Source organism: Coturnix japonica, chromosome 3, assembly GCF_001577835.2.
Source record: "Coturnix japonica isolate 7356 chromosome 3, Coturnix japonica 2.1, whole genome shotgun sequence".
Lineage (NCBI taxonomy): Eukaryota > Metazoa > Chordata > Aves > Galliformes > Phasianidae > Coturnix > Coturnix japonica.
The window spans coordinates 3,974,654-4,002,643 of record NC_029518.1 but is presented as its reverse complement, the minus strand read 5'-3'; the positions used below and the strand labels follow the sequence as shown (position 1 = coordinate 4,002,643).

At 47.9% G+C, this 27,990-nt stretch overlaps 2 protein-coding genes across 10 annotated transcripts in view; one reads left to right on the top strand and one right to left on the bottom strand.

The window, feature by feature from the left end:
• The window catches only part of RALGAPA2 (Ral GTPase activating protein catalytic subunit alpha 2), a 106,946-nt gene extending 80,853 nt beyond the window's left edge, over positions 1-26,093 (top strand). For 3 of the 5 annotated variants that reach the window (XM_015856606.2, XM_015856609.2, XM_015856611.2), the window contains 2 exons: positions 16,394-16,515; positions 24,297-26,093. In XM_015856606.2, coding sequence (XP_015712092.1) covers positions 16,394-16,515; positions 24,297-24,445 — 271 coding nt within the window. In that variant the 3' untranslated portion in view covers positions 24,446-26,093. Of the gene's footprint in view, positions 1-16,393; positions 16,516-20,092; positions 20,634-22,323; positions 22,364-24,296 lie in introns of those variants that run through there. The other 2 variants (XM_015856610.2, XM_015856608.2) reach the window with 2 other exon arrangements.
• Positions 17,249-27,990, bottom strand: part of CFAP61 (cilia and flagella associated protein 61) — a 94,059-nt gene continuing 83,317 nt past the window's right edge. For 4 of the 5 annotated variants that reach the window (XM_032443823.1, XM_015856624.2, XM_032443824.1 and 1 more), the window contains one exon: positions 17,249-17,558. In XM_032443823.1, coding sequence (XP_032299714.1) covers positions 17,518-17,558 — 41 coding nt within the window. In that variant the 3' untranslated portion in view covers positions 17,249-17,517. Of the gene's footprint in view, positions 20,300-27,990 lie in introns of all 5 variants that reach the window. The other variant, XM_032443826.1, reaches the window with a different exon arrangement.

The window sequence follows — 27,990 nt, the reverse complement described above, 5'->3', positions numbered from 1 at the left end:
TAACCTCACCCCGGTGTTCCAGGTACCTGCTGATAGTTGTCTCATCGCCCTGGTTTTAGGCAGGTTGTTTACCTGCCATTTGACATCCTCATTTCACCATTAAGATAAAAAGACACACCAGTGTCTTTATTTTCAGTAATGTGCTTAATGTGTGACAGAAGATTCCTGCTCCCTTCGTTTCCTTAGCCAGTTATTTTTCAGAGCGTTGCCTGGTTTGCTTTCCTTTTGCTCACCCATTCGGTGCTGTCCTGCCCTGCACTTTGCTCAGCACTTCTCCAGACCTAAGAGAATGGTGGTAGAACCCTTGGAATTAAAGCAGCTGACACGTCTGTGGGGTTGGCAGCAGGGAGGAATTGTTCAGATCCATCTTTTAAAGCAGAAACATTTTCCTGATTAGCTTTTGCAGAGCCTGCTGCTTTTTGTGCTCCTGTGTTTTATGACTTGTTGCCATGATAATTCAGCTCATCTTACAGGTTTCTCTAATTGTGATTGATGTGTAATCATTCATTTTATTGAACCTCATTAAGGTCTGCAAACCTCTGTACCAACTTACAGTAATTAGAGCCCAGATAGCCATTCCATCTGTTCACAAGCGCTGTTTAATTAATGAACTTTTAACGTGTTCTTTGCCTTGTAAAAGCTCTTAGCATTCTCAAGTTGTTGAATAGGGTAGGATTTGCATGCCAGCATTTCCTTTTTTTTTTTTTTAATACCACAGCAACGTGCATTTTGGAATCCCAGAAGTCAACACACAAGGTCCTTGGATCTCATGAAGCAGAGGAGAGAGATTTTACTTGTGGTGTAATTCTTTAGGGATCAGTTACAACCCCTGCAATACAGGCACTACAAATAAAAAGCTCATGTGGACTTTATCATCCTTTTTAATGCCCAGGACAATGATTTTTAATCTTCCCTCGTATTGAAGAAGGTATACAGAGAGCAAGTAAACAGAATGTTGTGTTTTCCTTGTGTTTAGCGCTTTATGGAAGAAAATGAGAAATACAGTGTGTGCAGACACACATTTTCTTCCCCTTGTGTTTCGTCTTTTTGTTGCATTTAAAGCACCAGGACCGAGACAGCTTTGTTACTTTTTTGTACTAGCCAGTATAATGAGATTTTCGGGCTGAGTGGATCTGCCAGTGCTGCTGGAGGTATCACAGGGACTGTGGTAATAATGGTCCAGAGCAGCAAAGAATGAGAAAGCAGTAGGACAGAAATTCCTAAATGCTTGGGGTGTTTCTGCCGCGCTATCTGGCTGTGCAGGACGTGGTGAGGCAGTGATTTATGTAGAAGGAACAAACGGTTTTTAAAGATGGAAGTAAATTTCTGCTCCCTGGACAGAGAGAAAAGGCTGCATTTCAAGTGACAAGGATTTTTAGGAAGAGCAGTGCTAGAAGATGGACATGAAGAAAGCGTAGGCGAATAGCTGTACTAAATTAGGACATCAGCTTACTCTCACGAGTAACTTTGGAGCTCGAGTAATTAGGAGGAGAGAAAAAAGAGCACCTTTTCTTGTATTCCTGGCCCACTGCTGGCTCTTCTCTATCATACAGCATTGTAGTTCTGTGGTTGGGCTTTGCCTTGAATATTCGGGACGAGAATGAAGTCATACCGCTCAACTCTCAGAATCCCTTTCAGCATCCCAGGGCAGGCCATCTGTCTGGGCCAGGCCCTCTGTTCTCCTGCAGCACGCATTTCAGCCAGTGCTTTGAATGAGACCGTGCCCTTGAGAAGGAAAACATGAAGTGAAACAGAAGCCTGGGGCATGGGGCTGCAGCTGCAGTGTTTGGAAAAGCAGACTGCATCGCCTGCCTTCTAATTTCACAAGTTGTTTTTTTGGTTTATTTGTGGGTTGGGATTTTTTCTGGTTTATCTTCATCACAGATGAATGTCTAAGATGGGGAAAAGGCAACCTTTGCTATTTTGCTAGAGTTCCCAGCCATGCTGATCTTATGCTGTGGGTTTTCTTTGAGTTACTGTCCTCTTTTGGACCAGCCTCAGCTGAACACTGAGTGTTTCCAAGATCACAAAAGAGAATGCTCCCAAACAGTGAGCTTTAAATTCCCTCTCAGGACTCTGGCGTATCTGTGAGATAAATGATTTCTCCCAGACCTCTTGGGAAGCGTGTACTTTTTGCTTAGGAATATGTTGATTTGTGCCAAGGATCGGGTCTGAGCTCCTCTGGCTCAGCCTTTTCCATTTGCGCTGTTGCCTAAGTTGAGTGTTGTGATTTATTTGGCTTGTTCTGAGACATCATTCCAATGGCTGCGATTGAGTCACAACCCAATGAATTAAATGTTTTTGTGTCTTTTTAGAGAGGGGAGGAACAAATTCACTCATCACGTGCATTTAGCAAGGCTTGCTTGTAAAGCTGTGGCATTCCTTTACAAGCACTTAGTTAGGAGGATGCAGTTCTGTCTACAGGAAGAAGAAAGCTCTGGGATATAGTCGCCGTGCTCTCTGCAAGCATATGAGCCCAGCAGTTCAGCCAGTGGTCAGCAGGGAAAATAACTGCATGGATGGCCTTGGTGAAATTTCAGCAGTAATCAGAGCATCCTGGTGAAGAAAGGAGCTAAGAAAATCCAGCCTTTGGCTTGTTTGGCTTGTCCCCCTGGTTCCTCTCCAGGCAAGTGCTGATCTGTGTGGCTGTGGGGAGAAGAGCAAAGGGCAAAAATCACTGAGCTTACTGCAGTGGGATGAGTGTCATTAGTGTGAATGTGTTCTGCATGCATGTTCGAGCAGTATTGCCTTTCAAACATGTAAACACAAGTCCTGCTCTGCCCTTAACTAAATAGAAGTGCTAATTAAGTGAATTACATTTAAGGCTGTTCTATGGTGGGTAACCGATTCTAAATAATAGACATTTAGTTGAAGACTTTAATATCGCTTGTATTCCGTTCGCTAGAAGATGCCTTAGATTGTTTTGTAACTGAGCATGTAAGGATTTCTAACGTTCTGTCAATGTCTGTCACCTATGAAAAGTGTTTTTACGTGATTTAGGTTTATTAAGAGAGACAAGAAAGAGGCTGTTCTCTCGCTAGTTAAATATTATTGCTTGTTAATCCGTATTTTCAAAGTTCAAAGGCTGCGCTAGCATGTCCCTTCTGTGTTCTTGTCGCTGTTGGTAAAGATGTCCTCGTATCAAGCATTCACATTTGTGTGAGAAATAGAATTCAGCTCAGTCCGTGCATAGATTGTCAGAAAGATTAAAGTGTGTGCATCGCGCAATTTTTCTTCTTTCAGCACAGGGCCTTTGATGTGCTAATGTTCACCCTCTCTCTTTTCATTCAGAAGTGCTGGTCATTGTTTTGAGCTGCTGCCTCATATAGGCGGATTCTAATACCCTGGTAGCCAAACCTTGCTCAAGGTAGCAGAATATAAATATGCAGTAATATCGATGGCATTATACACTGGGATCAGATAACAGTGTGCCTGCTCAGATAAATACCAAGGCGAAGCCAGGCCATTTATCGAAAATAGATGTTACAGAAAACCCAAATGTTTAATTGTAAGTAATCCATGTAGGTGGCAGTGTTACTGCTGTTCTACTGAGTCATAGAATCCGGGCTGAAAATAATAATAAGAAAAAAGCTTGGTTTTTGGTGGTGTCATGTGCACTCTTAAGTCCGTTACAATAACTCTTGAAGACAAGACCATTGTGTATTTCCAAAGTTAATTAGCAAGTGAAATTATTTGGACGTGCTAGTTGTGTTGCGGTGGGTGTTTTCCAGCAAAGAGCTGAGGTTTTGCAGGCTGCTCGCAGGGCCGACTCACACCTCACATAGCAGGGGATGGCTGCAGGTCACGGCATGGGCATCCCAACACACCTGCATGGAGAAACAGTGCTTTTAGCTACTCTTACGTCTGCCGAAATATTGATTCTTCTTATGTTATTGACTGCTCAGAAATAGTTGGCTGAATGCCCCTTGAAGATAAATATGGGAAGTGTTAGTGTGTAATTGTGCGGGAATGATTTCAGCAGCAACCATGCTTGGTGCAAGGCAGAGTGGAGGACAACGGAGAGATAAAAACCTTCTTTACTAAAACTGGGGGAAATGCGGTGGTTGAGTTTTAAGAGGGTAAGCTAAATAAGCGCAAAGGATCCTCTGCAGATGGATTCCATAGGAAGCATCACCTATTGCGCTCAGTAGCTTCCGCATCCACATTCAGAACTGTTGTGTTTCTCAAGCAGTAGAGAACTGTAGCTTTGAAGAAGGTGTGATGATAAAAGTAAGCTGCAAACCGAGTGGTAAGCTTGGAAATGTTCGAAAGTATTTCTTGCGCAGTTTCACTTATTTTAATTAAAACTGAAATTTTAATTAAAAGGTGCTAGTAATTGCAGTGTATGGCTCGGCAGGTATTTAACTGATAAAGTGGAGGCTTAACAAAAACTGGAGAGCTAAGTTGAGTCCAGAAAAATATGCCATAAACCTGATTTTGAAATATTCAGTGTTTTCTTGCTGCACTGTGGCGCTGGCCTTGCTCTCCTTCCCTGTTTACTCCACCTGCTTTGATGCTTCATTACCAGTTTATCCTCTGCTCTCCCCCTTTCTCGTTTGGATCCCCATCATCTCCTCTTAAAGCTGCTATGACTCAGCAGTGAGGGACTTCAAAGGCATCAGAAGGTCAACTTAAAGGGTGCTGTCTTGAAGAAGTAAGTGTTAATATTCAGAAAACAACGTGGTTTAATGAAAACTGGGAACAAAAAGAAAACGTGCTGGCTTTTTCCTCAACCCTGTGGCAGCGATGAGGACTGGGGAACCTGAACACTGCCGAAAGCTTTCCTCTTTGTACCCTGAAAGGAAAAAAAAAAAGGAAGGAAAAATACTTTTCTCCATCAGCAGTGATTCAGCTGGGCATCCGGCAGCCCTGCCTGCTGGTTTGTGTCGCCTGGAGCGAGCTGTGTCCAAAGGGCTGGCAGGAAGCAGATGGACTCGGCTGCGCTGAGCAGAGCTCGGCTCTTTCGCTGGGGCTGCTGTGTGCTTTCAGATGGCCTTGGGGGAATGGCTCCGAAGCGGCACGCTTGTCAGCAGTGCTCATCCTGCACGCTGCCAGCTTGCTAAGGGGAGCAGGAGTCACTTCTCACTCCGTATCGTAGCCTCCTCCACAGCAGAACTGGCTCACTTGTTCACCTTCTCAAATCAGATTAATTTTCCATTTTAACAAAGTGCTGTCATTGTGGGAATCAGCTTCTAATCTCATCGCGGTAGAAACGCACACTCCATAACCCAGGCACCTTGGTGATGGGCAGGAGCACGAAGCCTCTGCCAGAGCCTCGCTACCTTTACAGCAGAACTGCTGACATTTTCCCCTGTATATTTGTTCAATCCCGTTCTGAGTTCCTGGGCAGCTTTGCACTGGAGATGATTGCCCCCCCCCCTCCCCTGTACCCTGTGATGTTCCTCTTCCGTACCCCACACTTGAATTTAGAATGTGGTTGTTTCAATGCTCCATCGTACAGTTCAATCATTAACTCATTTTTTGCTCCATAAATGAACATGACGGTAAGCCACTGTGGCAGACTGCACTTACTTAAAACCCATTGGGGGTGAAAATTGTCCTAGAGACAATGGAACATTTTAGGAGGAATTAGCAGCAGTGAAGCTGTCGTATGGGTTTGCCCCTTTGTGAAGGAGTCCCTTATGTTTTTGGTTTTGCTTCTTCCCCCACCCACGCCTCCCACAGCACAAGTGAAAAAGCAGATTTCATAAACATGCACCAGAATTTTAATGTATTCCTTTGGGGAAACCAAGAGACATCCCAGCATGTCCACTGGCTGGGCTGTGCACTGAAAGGGGGAATCCGTTCTCCCTACTGAGAGGTCACTTCCAGGGGAAAAAAAAAAACAACAAAACAAAACCCACAACAACGTTGGTTTAAATGCTGCCTTAATCATCTGCTTTTGGGGAATGAAACGAGTGTGCCCACAACAAAGCCAGATGAGCAGAGAGCGGTGGATGCTGACTGCTGTACCTGTTGCAGACTGTGCGTTTGAAAGACTATTTTAATTTAATGGATTTTAAGCAACGTTATTCAGAGATCAACAAAAGGCATACTGTGTTATATGAATAAAAGATTTCCTCTGGATCCTTGTTAACCCTACAATGCCTAGCTGATGCAATTGAGGCGCAGCCACCTGGCAGGGAGATTTTGCTGTCAGCTGCCGGGCAGGGCCCCGCACGGCAGGGCCAGGTGCTGCCCAGTGCCTGCCCCACAGCTCTGGGCATAGGGCTGGCACTGCTGCAGGGATGGGGGGCACTTGTGCACAAAGCCCATGGGTCCCTCATTCCATCCCCGGCTCTGCTTCATTTGGGACATCTGTAGTGATTGTGAATAGCCTACATTGTAATGGTAACACATATATTTATCTATTTTTTTTTACTTTTTTTATGTGTTCTTCCTTCATACCATCTAAAGCAATTTCCCAGCCTGTATCACTGCAGCAACAAGTCTGTTTAGTGTAGAGCATCTCGCAAATGGTGTTGCTGGTAATGGATGTGATAATAAGCCCCACAGTTACCTATCCCTGTTTGTAATGAATGTAAATTATCAAGCATAATAGACCTGAAACTGAGCTATTTAGCGTTAGTCCCAGAAATAATGAAAAGATCTGTAATAAACTGGAAGGGGCAAAATTATTTTGTGTAATTACAGTCAAAAGCTGTCTTGCAGTATGCCTGTTATTTGACATGAATCCTATAGATGACAACAGTATGTACCAGTTCAGTAACATCTATAGCGTCTTGCTTAGAGGTGTGAAATACAGACTCTTACCAGCAGATCTGTAGTTGAATATAATTTCAGCTGATTGATGAGACTGCAACCAGGAAAAAAAATACCCTGGAGTTTCTATGTGCAAGTGCACAATCAAACATTGCCCTTCCCCATTTGACACGGGCTTCTGAGATAGTTTTTTCATCGCTTTCTCCCACCACCCTGCAGTGCTGTGTGTTTACCTAGCAGGTACATCAGTAAGCAGTTCAGAGCATTGTGGCAGGAGCTTTACACATTAATTGTGCCCTGGTCAGATGGTTGCTTGCAGACTTCCTCTGCCTTTCCACGGCCTTTGCTGGGCTGTGCACCCACGTGCTGCTGCACCTTGTTTTGCTGTGCACAGCTAAGTAAACCAGATTCCTCTCTTCAGTTATTTAAACTATTTTGCAAGTATCCTCCTGCCTTTGCACTACTCATCCTATTTAACCTGTCAGTAATTATCCCTTTTTCAACTTTGGAGCCATCCAGATTTCTGAAGCAAGTGTGCAAGAAGGTATTTAGGTAATTTCTGCAGGCCTTCCTTTATGATTCAGGTGCAGTGGTGAGATAAATGGTGGCTTCTGATTTACAGAAGCAACATTATCTTGCAGGTTACTGAATTGTCTCATAAGCCAGGCAGTGGTTTTGACTGATTAATACGGCATCACTTCCCTCTTCCCACCTCTGGTTGTTTCATTTTCAAGGCTGAGAACAAGTAGGGATATTGCTGGGGAGTTCAGTGGTTTGGAGAACACCGTTACCATGCCAGGCTGTTTGGCGTGTGTTCACTTTGATGCTGCTGTGATGGAGCTAGAAAGCACTGAGTGCAAGGCTGTGCTGTGTCCTGTGTCTGTATTTGAATAGGAAGTGCGTATGTGTTCGTGTTTGCGTGTGCATTTTTAATCTATGCAGTGATCAAAAGACAGCTATAAAGTTTTGAAGATGTCTCTTATATCCTTACAGACTATTCACTTATTTTTATTATTATTAGAAAGTTTTGAGATCCAAGCGACTACCAACAGCATTTTGTCATCACTGACATGAGTAAACCAAACCCACGGGCCTTGAGGTCCAGTCTCCTCTTTTCCTATCACAGCAAGTAAAAGCTGGAAGATTAGGCCCTGCTTTGCATTTGTGGGGGGGAGGCTGCCCTCCTGAATGTGCCAGTGCTGGCCACAGAGTATCCCCATGCAAGGAGCTTGTGTGTAAGCAAATCCCCACGAGCAGCATCCCTACACGCATCCCCTTCCAAGGAGCATCCCTGCAAACAGCTCCCTGCCAGCGGTAATCGCTGCCGCGCTGCAGCCCGGCGTTTAACGAGAAGGCGCAAGGCTTTCACTTAGCCCTGCCACCACATTTATTTTCTGGTTATGGCTCCAAGTAAACATTCCAGTGTCTGCTGCGCGTGGTTTGTGACCAAATCGCATTATCTGCCTTGTCCAGAGGAAGTTGCAGCCATATCGTAGGGCCATGTGATAAACAGCACTTGTAATTCCTGCCTGCCTGACTCACTTATCTCCATCAAGATTATTAATATTTCCAGCGTGTAAGCAGTTTCCAACAGCTGTCAAATATAAACAATAAGCTACCAGAAAACCTGCTTCTGCTTCTCCCCCTGAACTCAATTCCCCACATAACACAAGTACAGGGTCTGAAGCTAAAGCTACTCAAGTCCGGCATTAACCAGTGGCTCAGGTTTGGTTGTTTCGCTGTCAGCTACTGCTGCCAAACATGTGTGCCTCGTCTTAAGAGATTCATCTGTAGCTTTACAAAAAGGTGCTGTTGCTTTATTAAGAGTTTAAAACTACGGAATTCCTAATGAAAAAATCCTGATTTAAGTCACTGTTTTGTTTCTAAAATACTTCACTTAATAGAAGTGTTTTAAAAATACCCCGTATGTGGATGTATCTGTCCTGCTTTGGAAAGCAAGGAATGTTAGTAGCACAGATGCAAGGTGCTCTGTACTGAGATAGGTGGAGAGCCAGAGCATTCCTGGGCATATTGGGTTTATTTGTGTGGACGCAGCGTATTTGTTTCTCACTTAGCACGTCCTGGCCCCTCTGTTTCCATTAGGTCACCCAGGCGAGCAGTGAGGGTCTCGCGCTTGGAACAGGCTGAATAATGCCCACATGGCTTGGCCATCTGTAAGTGGTGAATTAATCACAAGCACGGATGGACAATGTCTTTATGTCGCACGTTCGGGTAAGCTATATTATGCGATAGCGCACACCAGGTTTGACTTTAATTAAATATTTGGTCCACACATGCTGCAAAAAAGGAGTGAGTTAGCAATTTTCTGCTTAACCTGACACACACAGTGCAGGCACTGAGAAAGCACCCGCATTAAGCAGCCGGCGGCAGCACGATAGATACAAACCCCGCTTAACAGTGTTTTGTGGCTTTGGTTTTTGTAGCTCCAAAACAACACTGTGGTCTCCGAAGCAGTCTCTGAAGTGTCCGGGGGTGCTCAGTCATTCTTTATTTTTCCTTTGAAGAAAGAGCATTGCAAACGCCATCCGGTCGATGCAAACAGAGCCAGTTCTTTCTCTGCGAAGTTTTGTGAAGGCTTTTAGTGCAGCACAATGTCAGCCTTCAGAAGCCGTCATTTCTGCAGCCACTTGAATGATACCTCTGAAATGATTACGTGTTTGGAAGGACATTGGTTCCTTGGCTTGCATCTGCTGTTATGTTGGTGGGTCTTTATTGCCGTTATTACGGGGTGGAGGTTTTCAAAAGTTCTCCCCATTTGCCTGATAAAAGCTGTCAGGAGGTTTGCCATCCCTCCCACAGGGCAGCCTGGGCAGCTCTCAACTGCTCTGAAAACCCTGCGGCTGTTCTTCCCCAGCAAAAATTACTAGAATGCTGTTTTAGTGGAAAAAAATACTCAATGCTGTCCAAAAAAGACTCCCTTTCCCTGCACCGTGAGCCTGCTATAACACAGATGTTAATAACAACAGGAGGGGATAGTATTGCTGGTATGCACTTAACAGCAGTGGACTGAAGACAGTACATTGTGTCTGTGTGTTCAGGCAGCCAATTTGAAGGAACTGGAAGGCATAAGGAAATGACAAATAACTGAACCTTTGTACCTTTGCTCTTTTCCTATGATACCCCAAAGTAACAGCTCGTTAGCGGAGTTACTGAAATAGGTGCGTTTTGTTAGTGTTTGAATAAAATTAAGACTGCAACAAAGCACAGGGGAAGCATTGCTCGGTAACATGTGACCTTTCCTGCAGTTATTTATCCCTTGATGATCACCCGGTTTGTGGAACAAGCCAGATAATTGCAGGACATGAGCATCGGCAGCTGTACATACACTGATAAAGTGGGACAGCCACTGTGTTATAATGATCTCTGTGCAAATCCAAGCTAGGGATTTGTCTTCTGTAGCCACTGGGCTGCTTTCCTCCTAGACCTGTACAGTAAAGCTGCATGGGCTAAGGGAAGGCCTTTCCCAAATGGCAAAGCTGACCAAGTGGCCAAATGGGTTCTGCTCCCTGTGAGATCCCTCTGGAGGTTCATCTCCTGAGCAGGTCTCCTGTGCTTATTTCCCCAGTACCATGCCAGAGGAAGTGGCTGGATGATAGCTCACACAGAGCCCTCGGGAAAGAACCTCTGCATCTCCCTGCTTGGAGGCACTGGGAAGGTACCTTTCAATCTTTTAGGGTATCTCTTAGAATGGGATAGGGAACTATATAGGTGCTTCCAGAGAAAACATTTTGAGGAATCATACCTCACCGATGGGTTGGCCATAAACTTGCATGACGGAGCTCATCCCAGTCCTGGTGAGATAAGTGTTTTTCAGAGAGAGCACCTTAGTGGTTAAATCTTTGTGTGCTCTGTAGTTAGGCCTTCTGCTGCAGTAGCTGATACAGGCAGTTGTGCTATCATTTTAATTAACTGAAATATCACAGTCAGTCTTACCAGTACAGTGGAGCCCGGGGCACAGCTGCTAAGTGGACTTTGGCTATGCAGAGAGCTGAGTGTACGATACAGAACTTGTTTGCCCCTGTTTTGCGTATCGCTGCAGGATTGCTTTTCTTCTGTCTTAAGAATGATCTGAATTAAAGCAAGGCTGATAAAGGAGACAGTGTGCATTTCTAACAGTACTTTCAATGGAGCAGGTATCTGTACAAACAGAGTACCTGATAGGACATCATTACAAGTGCTCTACATTAGCATAAGTGAAGCTTAAGATATGGATAAGCATGAGTTTAAGTATAGAACTGTATGATATTGGGAAAGCAGCCCACTGCTTATTCACTCCTACCATTACATGATTGGTCTACAATGGCAAGACATATCTGCTCCCAGGGGCTTGCTGTGAGGAAGAGTGTAGTAGTAAATTAAGATGAAAGCTTGTTTTCCGCCTTATTCATAATAAATGCAAAAGTCTCCCCCTGCAGCACTTGCCATGACTAATGTGCCACAGATCACTGACATCCCAGGCTGGTAGCTCACAGCACAACATGGGCAGCGCGCTGCCATCGGCTCTTGCTGCGACATGACTTAATTTCCAAGGAGCTGGTGTCAAGCAGTGTGTGAAACACAGCTTTGGTGCCGTTTAGTTTCATCTTCCTTTGGAAGGTAGGGATCATCTTTGGGGGAACAAATGTGTCAGCACATTTTGGAAGCGCTGTGGAAGTCTGCTGTGCAACCAAGCAGCTGTAGGTTATTTGTTGTTATGCACTGTGGTTGAAGTCCCATCTCCATCAGTGCTTTGTAAGTCCCCGCATCCTCAGGGCTGGCATGGGGCACAGGGCCAGCTCACTCACAGCTGTTGCTTCAAGTTGGACAGTTCCATAGAGGCAACCTCTCCTGATGGCCTCCCATGTTACGCTAACAGTGCATCACTCTCTAATTAGCTTTAATCTTAGTTACTTTGGTAAAAAAAAGGAGATCTACAGTTGCTGACAGGTACAGTTTAATTGCACCTGTTCATTGAGGGATATATGTTACTAAAAATCCCCCAAAAGTTTTCAGTTAGATTTATGTGGTGGTGACAGCCAGTAGCCCGTAAGCATATTGAGTTTCACACTGCAATTACCCATCGCAACACTTTAAAAGCACAGTAGCTCTGTAGTATCCAGAGCTGCGTGGAGGACAATTAGGCATATAAAGGTCATCTTACCACCACATTTGTTAGCTTCAACTTTATGGCCCCTCTTCTATTCTGTGTTGGTAAGTCCCAAACATTTATAGTGGTGCTTGTTTTTCAAACTGCTGTCACTGTGGCAGGAAGAAAACCTCCCTTGTGAAAACACGTTTGGTTCTCATGGTGCAAATTAAGAGGATATTGAAATAAATGTGACGGTGAGAAATTACTCAACCCGTAGTTCTTTGCTACTGAAATCTTACAAGGACGGACAGTAAAACAGAAGCTCGCCCCAGCACTTTCCTCAGCCTTAGAAAACCATTTGCAAAATGGGTTTTCTGAGTGTTGCCTGCTCAGTACCTGAGTAGTCACCTGTATGAGCACCCCGTGAAGCTGGAAGCCCCTCGGGAGATTTGAGAAACGTGATTATCGCATTTGAGAAGACGTTGCAAGAATTACCTCCAAGTCTCCCTGTGTGGTTAGAAGTAGGGATTGATGTTTCCAGCCTTGATGGGCTGGAAAGAGCTGTCTGCTCCTCTACTTCCAGCTTCTCCACTGGCCAGATGCCCTGAAAGCCCTTCTCGGGGTAGGATTTGCATCACAGATGGGAATTGCAATCAGTTCATGCCAATAGTCAGCATTAACAATCCCTCTGGAGCCAGAGGAACAGTCGTGTCAGCATGTGCTCCTCGTGCAGCCCAGCCGTTGGGTCCTGGTGTGGGATGGGAGCCCCTTGGCATTGGCACACCACAAAACAACAAGCTGTGGAGGGTCGCCCAGCAGTTCTCACTTTGCCTGTTCGCAACCCACTAAGCATTTTGGCTTTTGTTTGCATGAAAAGAGTGCTATGTCAACAGAAGACGTGGTTGTTCCCATATATTATTTTCTGCATTCCTTGTTTCTAAGCGCACCTTTATAATATAACACGGCACGTGTGTGCGGAGGGAAAGATGTTGGGCAGATCTGGACTTTGAGTTGGCTCTGTTCATGTACAGAACATAGCAAAGACTTTTGAGGTTCGTCTGTCACACAGCTTGCACTGTAGGGCTGGATGGTTAAAATAACCGAGTGATAAAACGTTTGCAAAAGCTCACAGTGGTCAAAGACTGAGATTTGCCGTATTCTAACTGGAGACAGATCCCTGCTGTCAGATGTACTGATGGCCATGAGTGCCTTCTTGTGGCTCTCGGTGTCATTCAGTGTATATGAATCTAAATAAACAGAAGTGTTTGTGCCTATTGAAAGCATTTTTTTCTCTGGAGTTTGCTGTGGTAGAAGTCAAATGTAAAATAATGCGATCGTGTAAGAGATGGGTCAAATTGCCATACATATTAAAAGAGGCTGCTTTTGATCAGCTTCTTTGAATGTCTGCTATAACCCCATTTATCTGGAGATCTCAGGGGACACCCAAAACCTGCTGATAAATGGGGGCTTAGTTAATCAGGGAAGCCAGCTGTCCAGCTCCTTCAGCGGTGTAGGGTTCAAGATCATAACCCATCTCTGCAGCCAGGCCATCCACAGAAATGATTTGCATGCTTGACTTCAGCAGTCTGGCCTTGAGGCTTTTGCAGCACCGCCAGCCAGGCACTTCAGGCTTTCTCTTGGCCCCGCTCGACCCATGGCATAGCAATGAGCTGTGAAGGCTGGGTTGCTGATACGTGCAAAGCATGTTTTTGGTAAACAGCAGTTTATGGGCACCGTGCAAGGATTGGCTTCATCTGAATAATATGGCTGGGGTTCACGTTGGGGGGCAGCTTTACATCACATGCTCACTGCAAAGCTGTGACACGAATTTCATGTTGAACAGATCTGACTTAATCTTCCAGTGTGTTTAAATAAGTCGGATCAGATCTCTGGTCCTTCAGGGTGAAGGTGCAACAAAAGTACGATGGCTGCAATCTTAACAGTGCCCTGTTAGCAATTATAATGGGCTTATGTGGTGATGGAGGGGAAGCTTCTTGAGACTGCCATTATAGAGACCATTGCAGACTGCTGTGGCACAGCCAGCCACAAATTGCTGATCTCCAAGCCTTCTTCTCCTCATCTACATTGCACTGGCATTCTTTGGATGTTCTGTGTTCTCTTGGATTCCCACAATGCATTCTTTGGAACTCCAGAGTACCTGACTGCCAGCTAACGTAACGACAGTGAAACAATGAGGTAGTGATTTTCCTTTTAGAGCTTGTTTATGATGTCCCTAATGAAAACTCGCGAGGCTCGGTAGAACTAGAGCTGGCTGCTGTCCTGGTCAGGATGCTGAGCTGTGCGGGATGGCGATGAGGGATGGTGGTGATCCTTGCCAAGCCTGCATGGAGTCTGTGTGGCTCTGGGTGGTGAGTTTGTGAGCTCCCAGAGGTGAGTTTGAGTGCTTCTCTTGCGGATGCCCATCGGAATGGCTATAGTCCATCGTTTTTGTAAGCAAGGGCTTGCCGAAACCTCCTCTCTCTGTTTTTCAGGTTAAAACGGGCACAAAGTCACGGTGTGTCAGCAGTTGTTCGGCGCATTGTCGGCTTATGTGCTCGACGCGCGAGGCCGTTCATTAGGCAGCGGGACGTCATTAGGGCTATCGCCAAGCGCCTCGCCGTGCGGGATGCGCTGACCGCGATCGGACCGCAGGGCGCACGGCGTGCCGGGCATTGCGGCCGGCGGGTTGTTGGGCTCAGGTGGCCGGCAGCCGTCGGTTTGGCCGGAGCCTTTCAGCGATTTGTCACGCCTCGCTCCCTCCCCGCTGCGCCCGCACGTGCCAGCTCCGCGGCGGAGGGGCTGCCGGCCAGACGGCCGTGCCGCCCGAGAGTCCCGCTGACAGCCCGAGCGTGCGCCGCACCGCCCTGGCAACAGCCGAGCGAGCCGCGGAATAAGCATCTTCGTAATGAGAAGTGAATGGCATCCGTCAGTCCCTTTAGAATAGGGCCCAGGCGTGTGCCTCCTCTCCGAGGAAGTTTGGCAGCCTATTCATTAACAAGAGTCATCAGGAGTTCAGCCCATAATAGGGAGGCAGCCCCGAATGCAGGCGGGCTAATGCTTGCGCTATCAGGAATGCGTTCTCCTGGGCTTAGGGGAGAAAAGGGAGCACCGCTAAACAAATAACGCTGTCAGCAGGTGCACGCTCTGAAACGGCATCTATTGATTCCCTTTCTGCGGGCTTCCACGGGAAGTTTGTAAGAAGATTTATCGCGTATCTGCCCTTCTCCGCTAGCAGAAGAGCCGGCGCTGCCCTTGTTTCTTTCTATTGCCACCGCAGCAGCTCTAGCAACTGGCCACCATCGCTCCCCCCACACTGCGCCCACCGCCTCCCTTTCTTTTAAGCGCTCCCATTTCTTTTAATTTTATGTTTTTTGTTAAAAAAAGCCATTTCAAAGCATTGTCGTGAACATAATGAAAGTCGCAAACGGCACTTCAGCATCAATTAGTAACGCTTTTCACTTCTAAATACCCTCACCTGCATGACGTTGTCGCCGGGCGTTCCACCGTACGCTCCTAATTTCTACATTTAAATTGCCCTTTTCTCCCCCCGTAGCAGCCCTGCGAACTCGTAACGCGCTCCCACACAACAGAGGCACAATGGGGATCTCGAACGCTTTTGTTTTAAATGAGGAAACGGAGAGTGAGATGTCGTAGGGGCGCCTACGAGCCCTAATTCATAAAGTCATACGTGAGGTTCTTCGGCCCATTGTGGGTTTGTTTCAGGCGCTATCCCGTTATTGGAAGTGTGTGATTCACCTTCTGAGAAAACAGAAGCTGCACACAAAAGGAAAAGATTTGCTTTCTCCGCTCTGAAAAGCTGCCGCAAGCAGGGGTCCTATTAAGACAGCTGGAAAGTTGCTTCAGCTTGTTACGCTTGTAAGTTTTATTGGTGACTGGTTTTTGATTACACATTTGAATGCTGTGTGTTCCAGGTTGCCGAGTTTTAATTAAAAGGCAATAGTCTTGATTTTAGATTGCTTTGTTGTCTGCATTATGCGGACAGTAATGAGTGCAAGTTTGGGGGTGGGGGGAGGAGGGTTGGTTTTTTTTTCCCCCAGTCCATGTCGTTCATTTAGGATCCATAATGCTACGTCTGCCTTAAATACCAACTTTGTGCTCTTGGGATTTGTGTTGCTTACTGTTAATTTCTTTTAAAGCGCATAATGATCGAGTAAACGTGTGTGGGGGGTGTGTGTTTCTCCTCTATCCTGCAGCTTTCCTTCCATTCTGATCATTTTTCTAGTCTGACAGAGTTATTTACACAGGAATACGGAGTGCTTCCAGTACAGCTGATTTCTCTCAAAGTTGGGTTGTGCTTTCAAAAAGCCTGCACTGGGGAAGCTGAGGTTTTGCCTTTTGGTAACTGCAGCATCCCTCTGGATCTACTGAGTGGTTCCTTTCTACCAATGAAGCTAAAAGTATTGTCTGTAATTTCAAGCAAGGAGGCTGCTGCATTTAGCAACATTAAGCAGTGCTGTGCAGCTCGGGTCCCCTACACCAATGTGTGGCTTTGTTAGTGTTTGCGCGTCACGTAACGGCATCTCATTCTGTGCACACAGTTCCTTAACCTGCCCGTTGCAGCTACGAGGAAAGAGCTCTGTATCTTGAAGCAATAATCCAGAACCACAAAGAAGTAATGACGTTTGAGGATTTTGCCGCTCAGGTCTTTTCTCCCTCTCCCAGCTACTCCCTGGGTGGAACTGGTGAGTCTCTGCACGTTATTCTTCTCTTTCGCACTAAGAAGCACTTGAGCAGCAGATGTACACCTGTTTTTTGTAGATAAATGCTTGCAAATTTAAGAAGACCATTCTTCCCCTGAATCAACTAATGAATATCAAAAGGAATGATGACATTCATTTTAATTTGTTTTGCATCAGAGCTATTCACTCCGTTCCTTTCTTCAGCTATCCTGTTAACCCTCGAATCTAGCAAGGTTAATGAACTTTCTCTCAGTAATGTGCTCCGGTTCATTCAGGAGTGCGGGTTTCTTGCTGAGCTGGGAATACGCTGCTCAAAAGCTTTGCCTGAATCGGTGCTTACTTATCGAAAAATAGTTCCTCGCAGTAGAAGCCGTTGCTACTAATGCTAAATGGGGATTATGCTGCTGAGATACCAGGGTCAGGGATTAATGAAAAAGCAATGTAAGAATGGTGTTCCGTTGGAAAATCATAGCCGTGTGCGGAACGCCAGCATTTGCCTTAAATACATGGGAGCTAATAGCAGGCTTTCTTCCAGCACCTGGCCCAGAACCTGTTCGGTTCTTTCATTTTAATGTGTTAGCTGTGGATAATTCCATGTGTGTGTGTATACACACCTTTATGCTGGCAACCATTCACTCAGCCCCACCGAAAGATGAACATTTAATACCTAACTGTGTCAGTTTATTCCTCACGTGTCCCATTGAGATCTTAAGTTAGCACGCACAGCACAAAGAGCCAAACTTTGCTCTTTTAATCAAGTTGAAATAAATGCGTCTTCAAAGGAAACATTGATTCCGAAATGCAGATTTCCAGCGCCCTCAAGATTTGCTTTTCCAGCCTCAAGAAGTGTATGGTCACTGCCTGTTGGATTCTTGAACAAAGATTCCTTAATCCGCTTTTTGCACTCCTTGGGTGAAACTGGCACTTGCTAATTATTTCTCACTACACTTTCGGGTTGTTTAATAGGTTATTTCAGACCTGTATAAATGTTGAAGGCCATCTGCTCTATTTCTCTCTCGCCTGACTTGTTAGCAAATATCTTCCATCTAAACTGGGGAAAAAAAAAAAAAAAAGAATGGAAGGGAGAAATTAGATTTCCCAAAATAAATCAGTTACAAATAAAATCAGCCGTGCATCATTGTTTAACGTTACTGGCTCCGATCCGTGCATTTTCAGAGCTTTGTTGGGAGATAAGAGGTATGTGCATGTCCTTGCATTGGTCGCCAGTAGCAGCAGGCAGAAGGCTTTGGAGATAAGCAAGCTGGCAGAAGTAAAGGGGAGCCAGTGCTATTTACATAATCGCGCCTCTGCTTCCTGGAGAGGCGTCAAGAAACACAGGAATGGCCTCCATTGATCTTTGTTGAACTGGAATACTAAACAACATTAGAAAAGCTTATAACTTAAAGCTTTGATTAATGTTTTCTACATTAAAAAGTGGAACAGCTGTGAATTGAATTCTTTTATATGCTCTGCCAAAAGTCTGAGACAAAAAGAAATGATCGATTTCAATAGAAATGTAGATTTCGTGCCCGGTGTTGTTAGTGCTTTGAATCATTTGTCTGTTGACGCATCAGAAAAAGCAGTAGGTACCTCAGTGCGTTTTAGATGCGTTGCTCCATGGTTGTATCTGTTTCTCACTTTCTCTTATGGCACACAGTTATCTTAGTCTGATGAAATGGGATCGGGCAGGCAATGGGCAGACTCATGTGATAAATGCAGTAGTCAGGCTTTCTGAAGCAGGCGATCCATCCCGTATGCGGAACTACTTGAGATGTTTGTTGATGTCTGCTTACATTTCTCAGAGCACCCGTAGATAATTGGTACTTGAACGTGAGTTCATGATGTCGTGAGTTGATGTTTTTTGACCTGCCACTGTCAGGTCCTGATGTTCAGGATCCAAATGTGAGGATTTCCTTCCCATTGGAGAAGCTGGAGTCTGGTTGTGACTTCTGGGGTCAAAACCCCCACCCAGCCCCGGGTTATCGGTCCTAATTCCTTCTTGGCCAGTGATGGGCAAGGATAAGGAGCCACAGTGCAGGCTGCAACCTGGGACCGTGCATGAAGCTTCACACAGCAACCCAGCGTTCCTATCTTATGGGTTCTGTAAGTGATCACCGGGCAAGAATGAGTCCAGAATAGCGTGAAAATGGGGTTTTCGTAATGGGACAAGGATGTGAATCCATGCCTCAGGGTGCGCTGTCTTTGAAGGAGTCTGCCCAAGTGTCTGCCCGTTTACATGCACATTTAGTTGAGTACCACTAAGAGTGACTGCCCTGAAGATGCATTGTTACACCAAGCACTGACCATCCACACCTGAGTCAGCCTGGAGGCAGCAGGGGCACCCCATGGGCAGGACACCCAGCTGGGCGTTTGCCTTTGGTAGGTGCTTACAAATGTACCACCAGCATCCAGGTGGGGTTACCTGTGCGCTCCTGACTCTCAGTGTGGCCCTGGCACTTTCAGACTGGGAAACACCTGAGAGCTGTGCCCCAGCAGTGCCCCAAAGTACCAAATACTTCCTGCGTTGTTTCCTACTCCAAGCTCTGCACACAAGGCTGATGCTTGGTCCAGCAGAGGACAAGGAGTGCTTTGATCTTTCCTTAAACCACAGTATCTTTCCTTTGAAATCCAGAAGCAAGCCAGGTGAAGCCTGGATGCATTTGCAGCCAACTCTTCGCCCCGGCAGTGATAAGACAGGGCTGCAAAGCGATGTACAGGTGGGATGGCCAAGGGGACTCACTGTGCAGGTGAAGTGAGGGAAGAGGTGGCTGGTGAAGTGCATGTGTGGGGCTGGCACAGGGCTGGGTTTCTCTTTCTCCCAGCTGAAAGCGCCAGCCCTGCCTGGCTTTTAAACTTTTTGGGTTAACTTTAAGGTTATTTCTCCTCTGATCTCATTCTGAGTGCCACTTCTTTCTAATCCTGCCTTCACTGCCTGTACTCCCACACGATAAGAAGGGTCAGCGAGTACACATTTATTAAAATTAAGATTGGCTTTAGCAGTTAATGCAGTACAAGAAGGAAACCAAAGCGATTATATGCATTGAATATGTAGCTGTTAATGCCACGTGTTTCTGTAGTGTTCCTTTACTGAGCTGTTTCTATGTTTCCCGAGGCTGTCTCCAGGGATGCCTCCCCTAGATTCAGATGGGACACAGGCTTCTTAAAACACGCCTTTGCTTAGCCTCCCATATCACACATAATCCTGCAGGTGCTTGGCTCTATGCACGAAAATAGCTCTCTTGCTGTTTTCAGGAACAGAGCCTTAAAAGTCCCTCTACGTATCACAGATAGCCCTGTCCTTCTTGCACGCTGCACATGCAGGCTGGTGGGCAGAGCGAGCGTCCCTGAACTCATTTAGGGGATGTGCAGATTAGGAACAAAAGATGAGAATCCAGCCCTTTGTTGTTAAACTGGTACATTACATGCTGTATTTTAATTAGGCTGGGTATGAGAGGCAGCCCAGGAAATCCTCAGTAATCCAACACTACTGAATTATTCTTATCCTTTCCCTCTGCAGATTTCTCTCCTTTTAAAGGATGGGTTTTTAAGCTGCTATCTTTTTCTGTTCTTGCTCCCTCAGCCAAAAGAGAAAAAAAGAGAGAGAACAATTATTCAACGAAATGCTTGTGTATGCTTTAAAAAGGAATAAAAGCTGAACAGGTGCAAACAGATACAAAAGCGTTCCAACTTCAATTACCTCTGGTGGCTCAAAAGCAGTGGTTTTGTTCAGTCGAGACCAGGATCCAGAACTGCGTTAACTCTTAGGAAATGGAAAGAGGTGGACGTTCTGGAAAGGAAAAGAAACAGCCCTTTGACAGGAGAAACCCTCATACTCAGCCCTGTTAGGCTTGCAGGGGCAGATTTCTGCTTTGGAGAGAACCTCCAGCCCGGCTTTTCAGCACCGTGGGCTTGCAGTTGGTGCTTCAAAGGGTTAATTGAAATGGGCACACTTGACTGCTGAGAGGACTGATCTAATCACTGCCATATCCAAGTGCATCTGTTCACCATGAGGTCATTCTTGTGCATGCTAATGATTTGGAAAATAAAGCATAACGCTCCACGTTATCAGAAAGGATATAGTGTAAATCTTTACTTTTTTAGCTGTCAGTCGCTATTGTGGGTCCAAACAGCAGGCAAAAGAAGCCTGGATTATGGCTTTCCATTGCAGGTTTTGTCTTTTAAGCATCATTTTCAGAGCAGCGTCAGGAAAGCCGTGCTGGAAAACTCTGACATGTGGTATCTGTTGATAAATGGGTCCTTTAATGAATATTATAGCATTGCCCAGGAGCAACACTTGAGTTGAGGAACTATAGACGTATGCAGCATTCCCCGGTTTTAAAGCCCTGGGAGCAGCGTGTGCTTATTTACATAAAACTGAGATTTTGCAGCCTTTTTGTTGGGAAGGTGACACGTGCTTCCCTTTTGTCTCTGGGCTTTTATATGCACAAAATCCTCGCAGAAGACGTGCGGAAATACAACAAAAACCAAGATCAGGGGGTTTTTAATGCTTTTTGCTCGGTGCGGAGCTTGAAGTTTCCCACTTTAAAACAACAGGAATATCCCAAACGTGGTTGGAAAACAGATTATTGACAGAGGCGAAAGGGAAGCCAGTGTGGTCTCTGAGCATTGCAAGCAGATACATACAGGTTTGTTTTTGAAGGTTTTTGAGTGGCGACTCTTCCTGGCTCAGTTGGGCTTTGCTGCTTTTTCAATCCTTGTCTTTGCATTTTGCCTGAAGATCTGTAGGGTGTTGAGGCAGTTCTGCCTACTGGGCAGAATCAGAGTCTCTCTGGGTTCACTCTAACACATGGGTGTCATTTTAGTGAATATTGCTGGAGCTGAATGTTTGGAAATACACATCTGAAAGCAAATAGCTGTGCCGTGATGCTGCTTGTGGCAAGCACAGCACGTGCCAGGCACTGAGTTCCAACAATACGAGCGTGCTGCCTGCAATTGAGCAAAGGAGGCAGGTCTGAAATCAAGATGTCACCGAGGATGCCGGGATGCTGAGATCCATCATCCTCCCATCGTCTCCAGTTGCAGACTTTTAGTTTGGGTTGGACCATTCCCTGTTTGGCCACTTGTAAATGGGTTCTTGTGTGCGCTAACAAACATGCTCCACACCTCCACGGCCCACAGACACTGAAGCATCTTCCTTTGGGTAAAATGCTCTCCTGGCTGTGGCTGCTGCTTGATAGCAGAGAAACAGAAGATGCCAGGTGAAATTTCCAGTTGAAGCAACCCGACCCAATGTTGGAGCACATGTGGGGGGTTCTGCAGCTCAGACCCTCTGCGTTTAGCAGGATGTGAACTGTGTGCCTGTTGGCAGCATATTGTCATGAAGGAGAAATACTCTGTCTAGTGGTGCTCTCTCTTTGCAGAGGCATCCCATCACCAGCTTGTGTGCATGGCGTGTGTGTGCAGGGGATGGGTTTGTATGTAGAAGTTACTTCTCACTTCTATGGCCCAGTGACCTGTATGTTGTTCACGCTCCTATATTTTAACCTGACCACGGCGTAACAGCATTCAGCCCTCCAAGAAGCCTCAAATGTTACCTGGTTTGAGATTTCATCTACTAGCAATGTTGCTGACATAAGAGGAGGCTGAATGCCCGGGCTGCCACATCTGCATGTTTGGCAGAAGCTGGAGAGGACTCATTTTGGACACCATTTGCTCCCTGTACTTTACCAGCAGCACACCTCGGTCACCCTCCGTCCCCATGTCCCCCCCCCTCAAGTCGGCTTCTGGCCCCATGTGCACCGCGGGTACACTGCTCCTGTATTGATACCATTTTGTGTTCTCTCCCTTTAGATTAGAGTATGTAACGGTCTCGTTACGCTAATTGCCGCAGGTAAGAGCCGTGCTTCCCGTAGGCCACGTGTCGTGCTCCATCACTAACGCTCCCCTCCTCTTCCTCCTGCTTCTCCTCCTTGTCTTCCTCATGCTCTGCCATTGGGTTCAAGCTTTGCCTCTGCCTGTTGCTAAGGCTGCCCACTGCCTGCAGGGAGGGCTGCACATCTCACCTGGCTCCTCCTCCTTTGAGACCCCCCCACCTGCTTGCTTGAGTTGTGTATTTGGAAGGGCTTGAGCCCCCCGGTGACCCACCTGCGAGCCAAAAGGAAATACATTCTAGTTAATAAATCACTGCAGAGCTGCCGCATGCTTCTTAAAGCTTCTGATTTCATACTGCCTGTATGCACCCTCTGGAGCAAACACAGCCTCAGAAGGGCCAGCAAAGAAAAAAAGGTGAATCCTCCAAAAAGGCCCTGAGCAGCACCTCGCCCTCCAAACAAACTTGCAGGCTTCCCCTGCGAGGAGGCGAAGCAATTAGAGTTCGTGCCAGACGGCTTGCAAGTGGAATTATAATATTTGTATGAAAGCCTTTATCTTTTGTGGCCAACTCTCACTCACTCTGCAGCTGCTGTCTCCCTATCAATCACGGCCGGAGGCCGCGTGCGCAGCTCAGGACTTGCCGGGGGAAGGCTGGGACTGCAGGAATGCGTGGGGCTGTGGGGCTGCGGGATGGTCGTGGGGCTGCAGGACGATGGGGATGGGAGCTCCTGACCCACACCCTGCCTGCAGCCTTCACTCGCAGCGAGGCACTGTGGGGATTGTGCATGAATATTGCTCCAGCTCGTCCTTTTGGGGGAAACGGTATTATTTTGACCATCTGCCATCCCGCTTGACTGCGGGAATGTAAAGTGTGGCACCTCCCTCACACCCCCCCTCCTCCGCGCTGTGAACACCGCAGCTTTTCTTTTGAATCCTGAACTGACAGCTCCACATTTTTGGCAGAAAATGCCTTTGCACATTAAGTCACGTTGTTCACCTTTTTCTTTTTCCTTACTGTGGTGTTTTCCTTTCGGTTGGTTGTCTTGAAATATGAATCTGGGATGGAAAGGTTCCATTCGAAGGTTGTCGACCAGCTGTGGGATCTCAAAGGAGCAGCATGGGCTTTGGACCTCAGTGTTACAGCACTTGGTGCCTAGTGGCCAAAACAGCCACAGTTAGATAGAACAGGTCCCTAAGATTTAATCCTTTTAGTAAGGAAGCAAAATGAAGCTCAACCTGCTGAAAAATCACTGTTGAGTTTCCATGCCCTGAATAGTCCCAAGATTGATGCAGGTTGTCCCATTGCACTGGATGCAGTGAGAAAGCCTGGCTGGGAGCGGGCAGGCAGGAGGCACAGCTCACTGCTGAGCTGGAAATAGGTTTGTGCTGCAGCACACGGCCATCAGAGCGCAGAGGTGCTCAGCCGCAGCCATTAGGTCGGGCTCAGAGCCCTGCTCCAGGCTTTCAAGCACAGGAGCACAGCACTGCACCTCCACCTCCAGGAACAAAAACACACCAAGATTTAAAAATACTGCAGCCCAGGGGAGCTAATGGAATAACACCGAGAAATGCCTCGGGACGGGTGGAAACCCCAGCAGCAAGAGTAGTGCTGTGTTGCAGCATGCGTTGGTATTCCCCATGCGCATCTGCACCAGAGCCAGGCAGGAGCTGCACACACTCCAGCTCTATTCATTGCCCTGTAGGGAGATAGCTGTCCCCTCTGCTGTTCTTGTTCAGATGAGCCATTAGCCCCGACCTGCAGCTGTAACCACCTATGGGAAGATGCTTAACAAGGAAGCCCATGAGCGTGGTTCTTGACGGGCATCCGCTGTCCAACCTGCAGTAGTTAGAAAGACCTGAGGTTCTGTATCTGTGACGGCTGTTGGGATGTGGGCACGCACAGCTTTGTCCCTGTCCTCAGCCCTCCTTGCCCTGCCCGCTGTCTCTTCCAGGCTGCCTCACCACCAGCGCCAGCGCTGACCTCGCCGTCCCCGCAGGAGCAGAGCCAGCAGAGCCGACCTCAGCGCCGCACAGCGCTGGGAGCAGAGCCTGCGGGAGGCTCCGCCGCTCCGCCAGCGCGCTCAGCAAGGCTCCCAGCTGACACCCTCCAGGGAACCCCCAGCCACGCACCAGGCTCTGCCCCTCACCTAAAGGATCCCCCGCTTGGGATGGGCAATTGTTGGAGGGGAAGGGCAGCAAGCACTTCTACCCCACCTCACTGCACGAGGGCACGAAGCAGTGCTGATGCCCATTGCCTGACGTCGTCTCAGAGCACTGATTTCAGTTGCTCCCATCCTGTTTCCAGCAGCCATCCGAGGCAGTTGTTGTGCACAGAGCAAAGAACTGGTGATAATCAGAGAGGCAGGAGGCTGCTGCCCGTGTCCTAAAATGGCAGCACCTGCCCTGAAATCGCCCTGTTTAATCGTGCTATCTTGTTCAGGGTCATCCATCACCACCTGTTGTGGAGCAGCCATTTCCACACTGAGGATGCTGTGGCAGTGCACAAGCTGGGCTGCCCTCTGTGCTGCTGCACCAGTGCAGGGTGAGCCTTCCCCTGTCCCCACGTGTGGTTTGGAAAGGAGTCCTTCCTCAGCCCTGCCCCAGGGCTCCTTCATCCCTCACAGTAACGCTTGTGGTGGCTGTGCGATGCGAACTGCTGGCTGCACAAGGAGAAGCACTCAGCCACGTTTCCTTTGGAAAAGCAAATGCTGCACATCTGCCTGCCTGCTTCTCACCGGGCTGTGACTCACTGCGGGACGGCGCTGCCCACCTCACCACTTTGCCTTTACACAACACTGGGGCAATAATCCGCAAGGGGAAGCATCTCCGATGGGTTAGAATACAACACATCCGATGGCTCCCGAGGAGATGTAGCGTCCTGTTGGCACTCGGTGTAGCAAGCAAATCTTTTGGTTGTGAAATGTATCTCACTCTGCATGTATCACAGGTTTCCGGGGTGAAAACTCCCGGCTCCTGCATAGCTTTGGATTCGGAATGTTTGGGACACCGGTGTTGCATCAGATGCCTCCGGCCTTCCTCGTCCTCCTCAGGTCTGACTCCTGTGTTCAGCTGTTGTTCACTTGTTGTGTTTTGGGGGTGTTTTGTTTTTCGAATGCCACTCAGCCTTTAAGCGCACACCTCTGGACTCGATGTGATGTATCCAAGTGATGGGGACTGAAGCAAAATACGCCACTGTGCCACCTGGTTTTGCACTTCCTACACACGAAGTTCTGCTGTCGTGTCACCGCTCCGTGCTGCTGCAGTGTGGATGCAGAGCCGTGCTCCGGGCACTGATGGTGGCTCCCCTTCAAGTCCGGCTCCTTGCAGTGGTGCTGCAGGCACGGAGCTCCGCGTGCTGAGCACTTGGAGGGCTGCTCCGCCTGCCTCAACCTTTGCTTTTGTTCTCCACTAACTGGGGAGGGGGGTAAGTTGGAAAATGAAACGTGTACTGTAATTTATTAAGTTTCTCGCAATGGAATACGCGAGGCCGCCTCGTTCTTTAGCTACCCAGTGGTCTGACATCATTTCAAAGGCGTTCTGAGTAAAATGAGCTGTTTCTCTTTGGAGCAATACTCATCCCTCCTTCGGGATGCCAAAGCTGCCATCCCAGCCGGGGCAACACCGGGAGCTGGGGGAGAACATGGAGGGCTCTGCTGGGCCGAGTCCTGAACGTTGCTTCTGTATGGCTTATGGACAGCTAACTCAGAGCATCCTCACCTCTTCCCTGTGAATAAAAACTGATCACAGCACTGCGTTTGTCTCTTTCTGTCTGCGCTCCTCATGGCCAACACCTAAAGGAGAGGTTTTGTTTCTCAAGGGATCACAGAAGGGTTGGGAGGGAACTTGTTGGGGTTGGAAGCATCGATGACAGCACCATCACTGGCCTCTTCCGAAGGGGCTTGGAAGCTGTCAGTAATTACAGAGCATTACCAGGCCCCAGCAGACATTACCTCTATGCCATTCATTGCAGGAGACGCGCGATGACAAGGCTGCCCTTCCTAAACCGTGTAATGCCTCATTGCTGGGAATTTGCATGGGCATTAGAAACAAAACCTTCCTAACGGCGATTTCCTGCTCTGCAGAGACGTCGCTTAAGAAAATGAAGGGGGTTTGTGTGCTCAGTCATAATTATGTCAGGGGTGCTTAGGCATTAACACCCGCTTATGCCAGCGGGAATGATACGGGATTATTTGGCAGTGGGAAAAGCGGCTTTGAGATGTCTCTTCTTCTGAAGTTCTTGCTTAAATTGTTGCCTCTGAAATAGAGAATGAATCCAAAGGGCTGTAAAGGGAATTGCACTGGTCCCGTTTGCACACCTTACCGTGTCCATCAGCTGGGCAGTGGGAGCACAGCATCGCCCCAGTGCTGCACCGAGCATCACAATGCCACCGCCGGGAGGGACAGCCTATGGGATGTCATAGGGCACAGCAGCTGTGTCATGGTATGCGCCAACGCCATGTGAGAGTATCATTAATTGCACACGCGTATTGTATGATACATTGTGTGTACCATGTAACTGTGTATACTGTAAGCAACCTGATCTGATGGATGGTAAACGTGGCCACAGCAGAGGTTTGCAACCAGGCGACCCTAGCCCTAAAATTAATGCTAACACTGAGCCCTAATGCTAAACCTCACCCCTGACCCCTTACCCTGACCTGGTCCCGTGCTGTGGCACCCAGTCTCATGTCGTGACACCCGCTGGATGATTTTCTGGTTCCCAGCTCCCCCCTTTCAGCAGCGGCTCCCACTGAGCCCTCCCGGCCGGGCAGCCGATGGCTGTAGGAACTGACACCGGTCCCAGCGTTGCTCAGAGCCGCGCTGAGCTCAGCGGCACGGCACAGAATCTCAGCTATTCCCCCATCGGCCGCCCGCGCTGACGGCACCGCGGGGATGAACTCGGCAGCGCATCGCCCACGTTCCGGCGATGGAGCCGCATTTCTCAGCACCCCGAAGGTTCCCGTCATTAACCTCCCCGCTTCTTTTCAGTTTGCAAACACTCCGTTTCAGACCATGTGTTCAGCTCTTTGTGCGCTCCGACGGGGGCCGGATCCAGCGCTCCCTGCACGGCAGGCAAACACATCGGGGCCACGCACACAGCGCTGTCTCCGCGCACCGTGTACCTGCGCTCCCGCCGCCTCTCGAACGGGAAACTGCCTTTCAGGTGGGATCAGCATTTTCTGATGCGCCCAAACCTGTTCTCGCCGGCTGAGCTGGGAGCCCTGAGCAGATTGATTTGTTGGCTGACAGGAGGCTTTGTTTGCACAGCGCCGGCCGCTCCTGGCTGCCGGGTGCTGAGGAGATGGCACCGGGAAGGAAACACCTGGCGCTCCCCGGGGCTGCAGCGCGTGGGGCTCACGAGGGGCAAAACCCGGTTTGGGGAGGGGGGCATCAGCGGCATGAACTTCCCCAGACCCTAAAGCCGCCCCTCTCCGTGCTGCTCCCCGAACAGCAGCCTCTGGCAGCACGTCCCCTGCATCCAGCACGGAGGGCAGCAGCTGAGCTTTAGCCCGACGTATCCCTACCAACCGCAGTTGTTCCGATTTGATCTCACTCCTATCAGGTGAGGAACACGTTGTCTTTGCTATTGGGAAGCCGGCAGCAGCACGAGGCGGCTGTTTGGGCTGGATGGTCCTGCAGGATGGG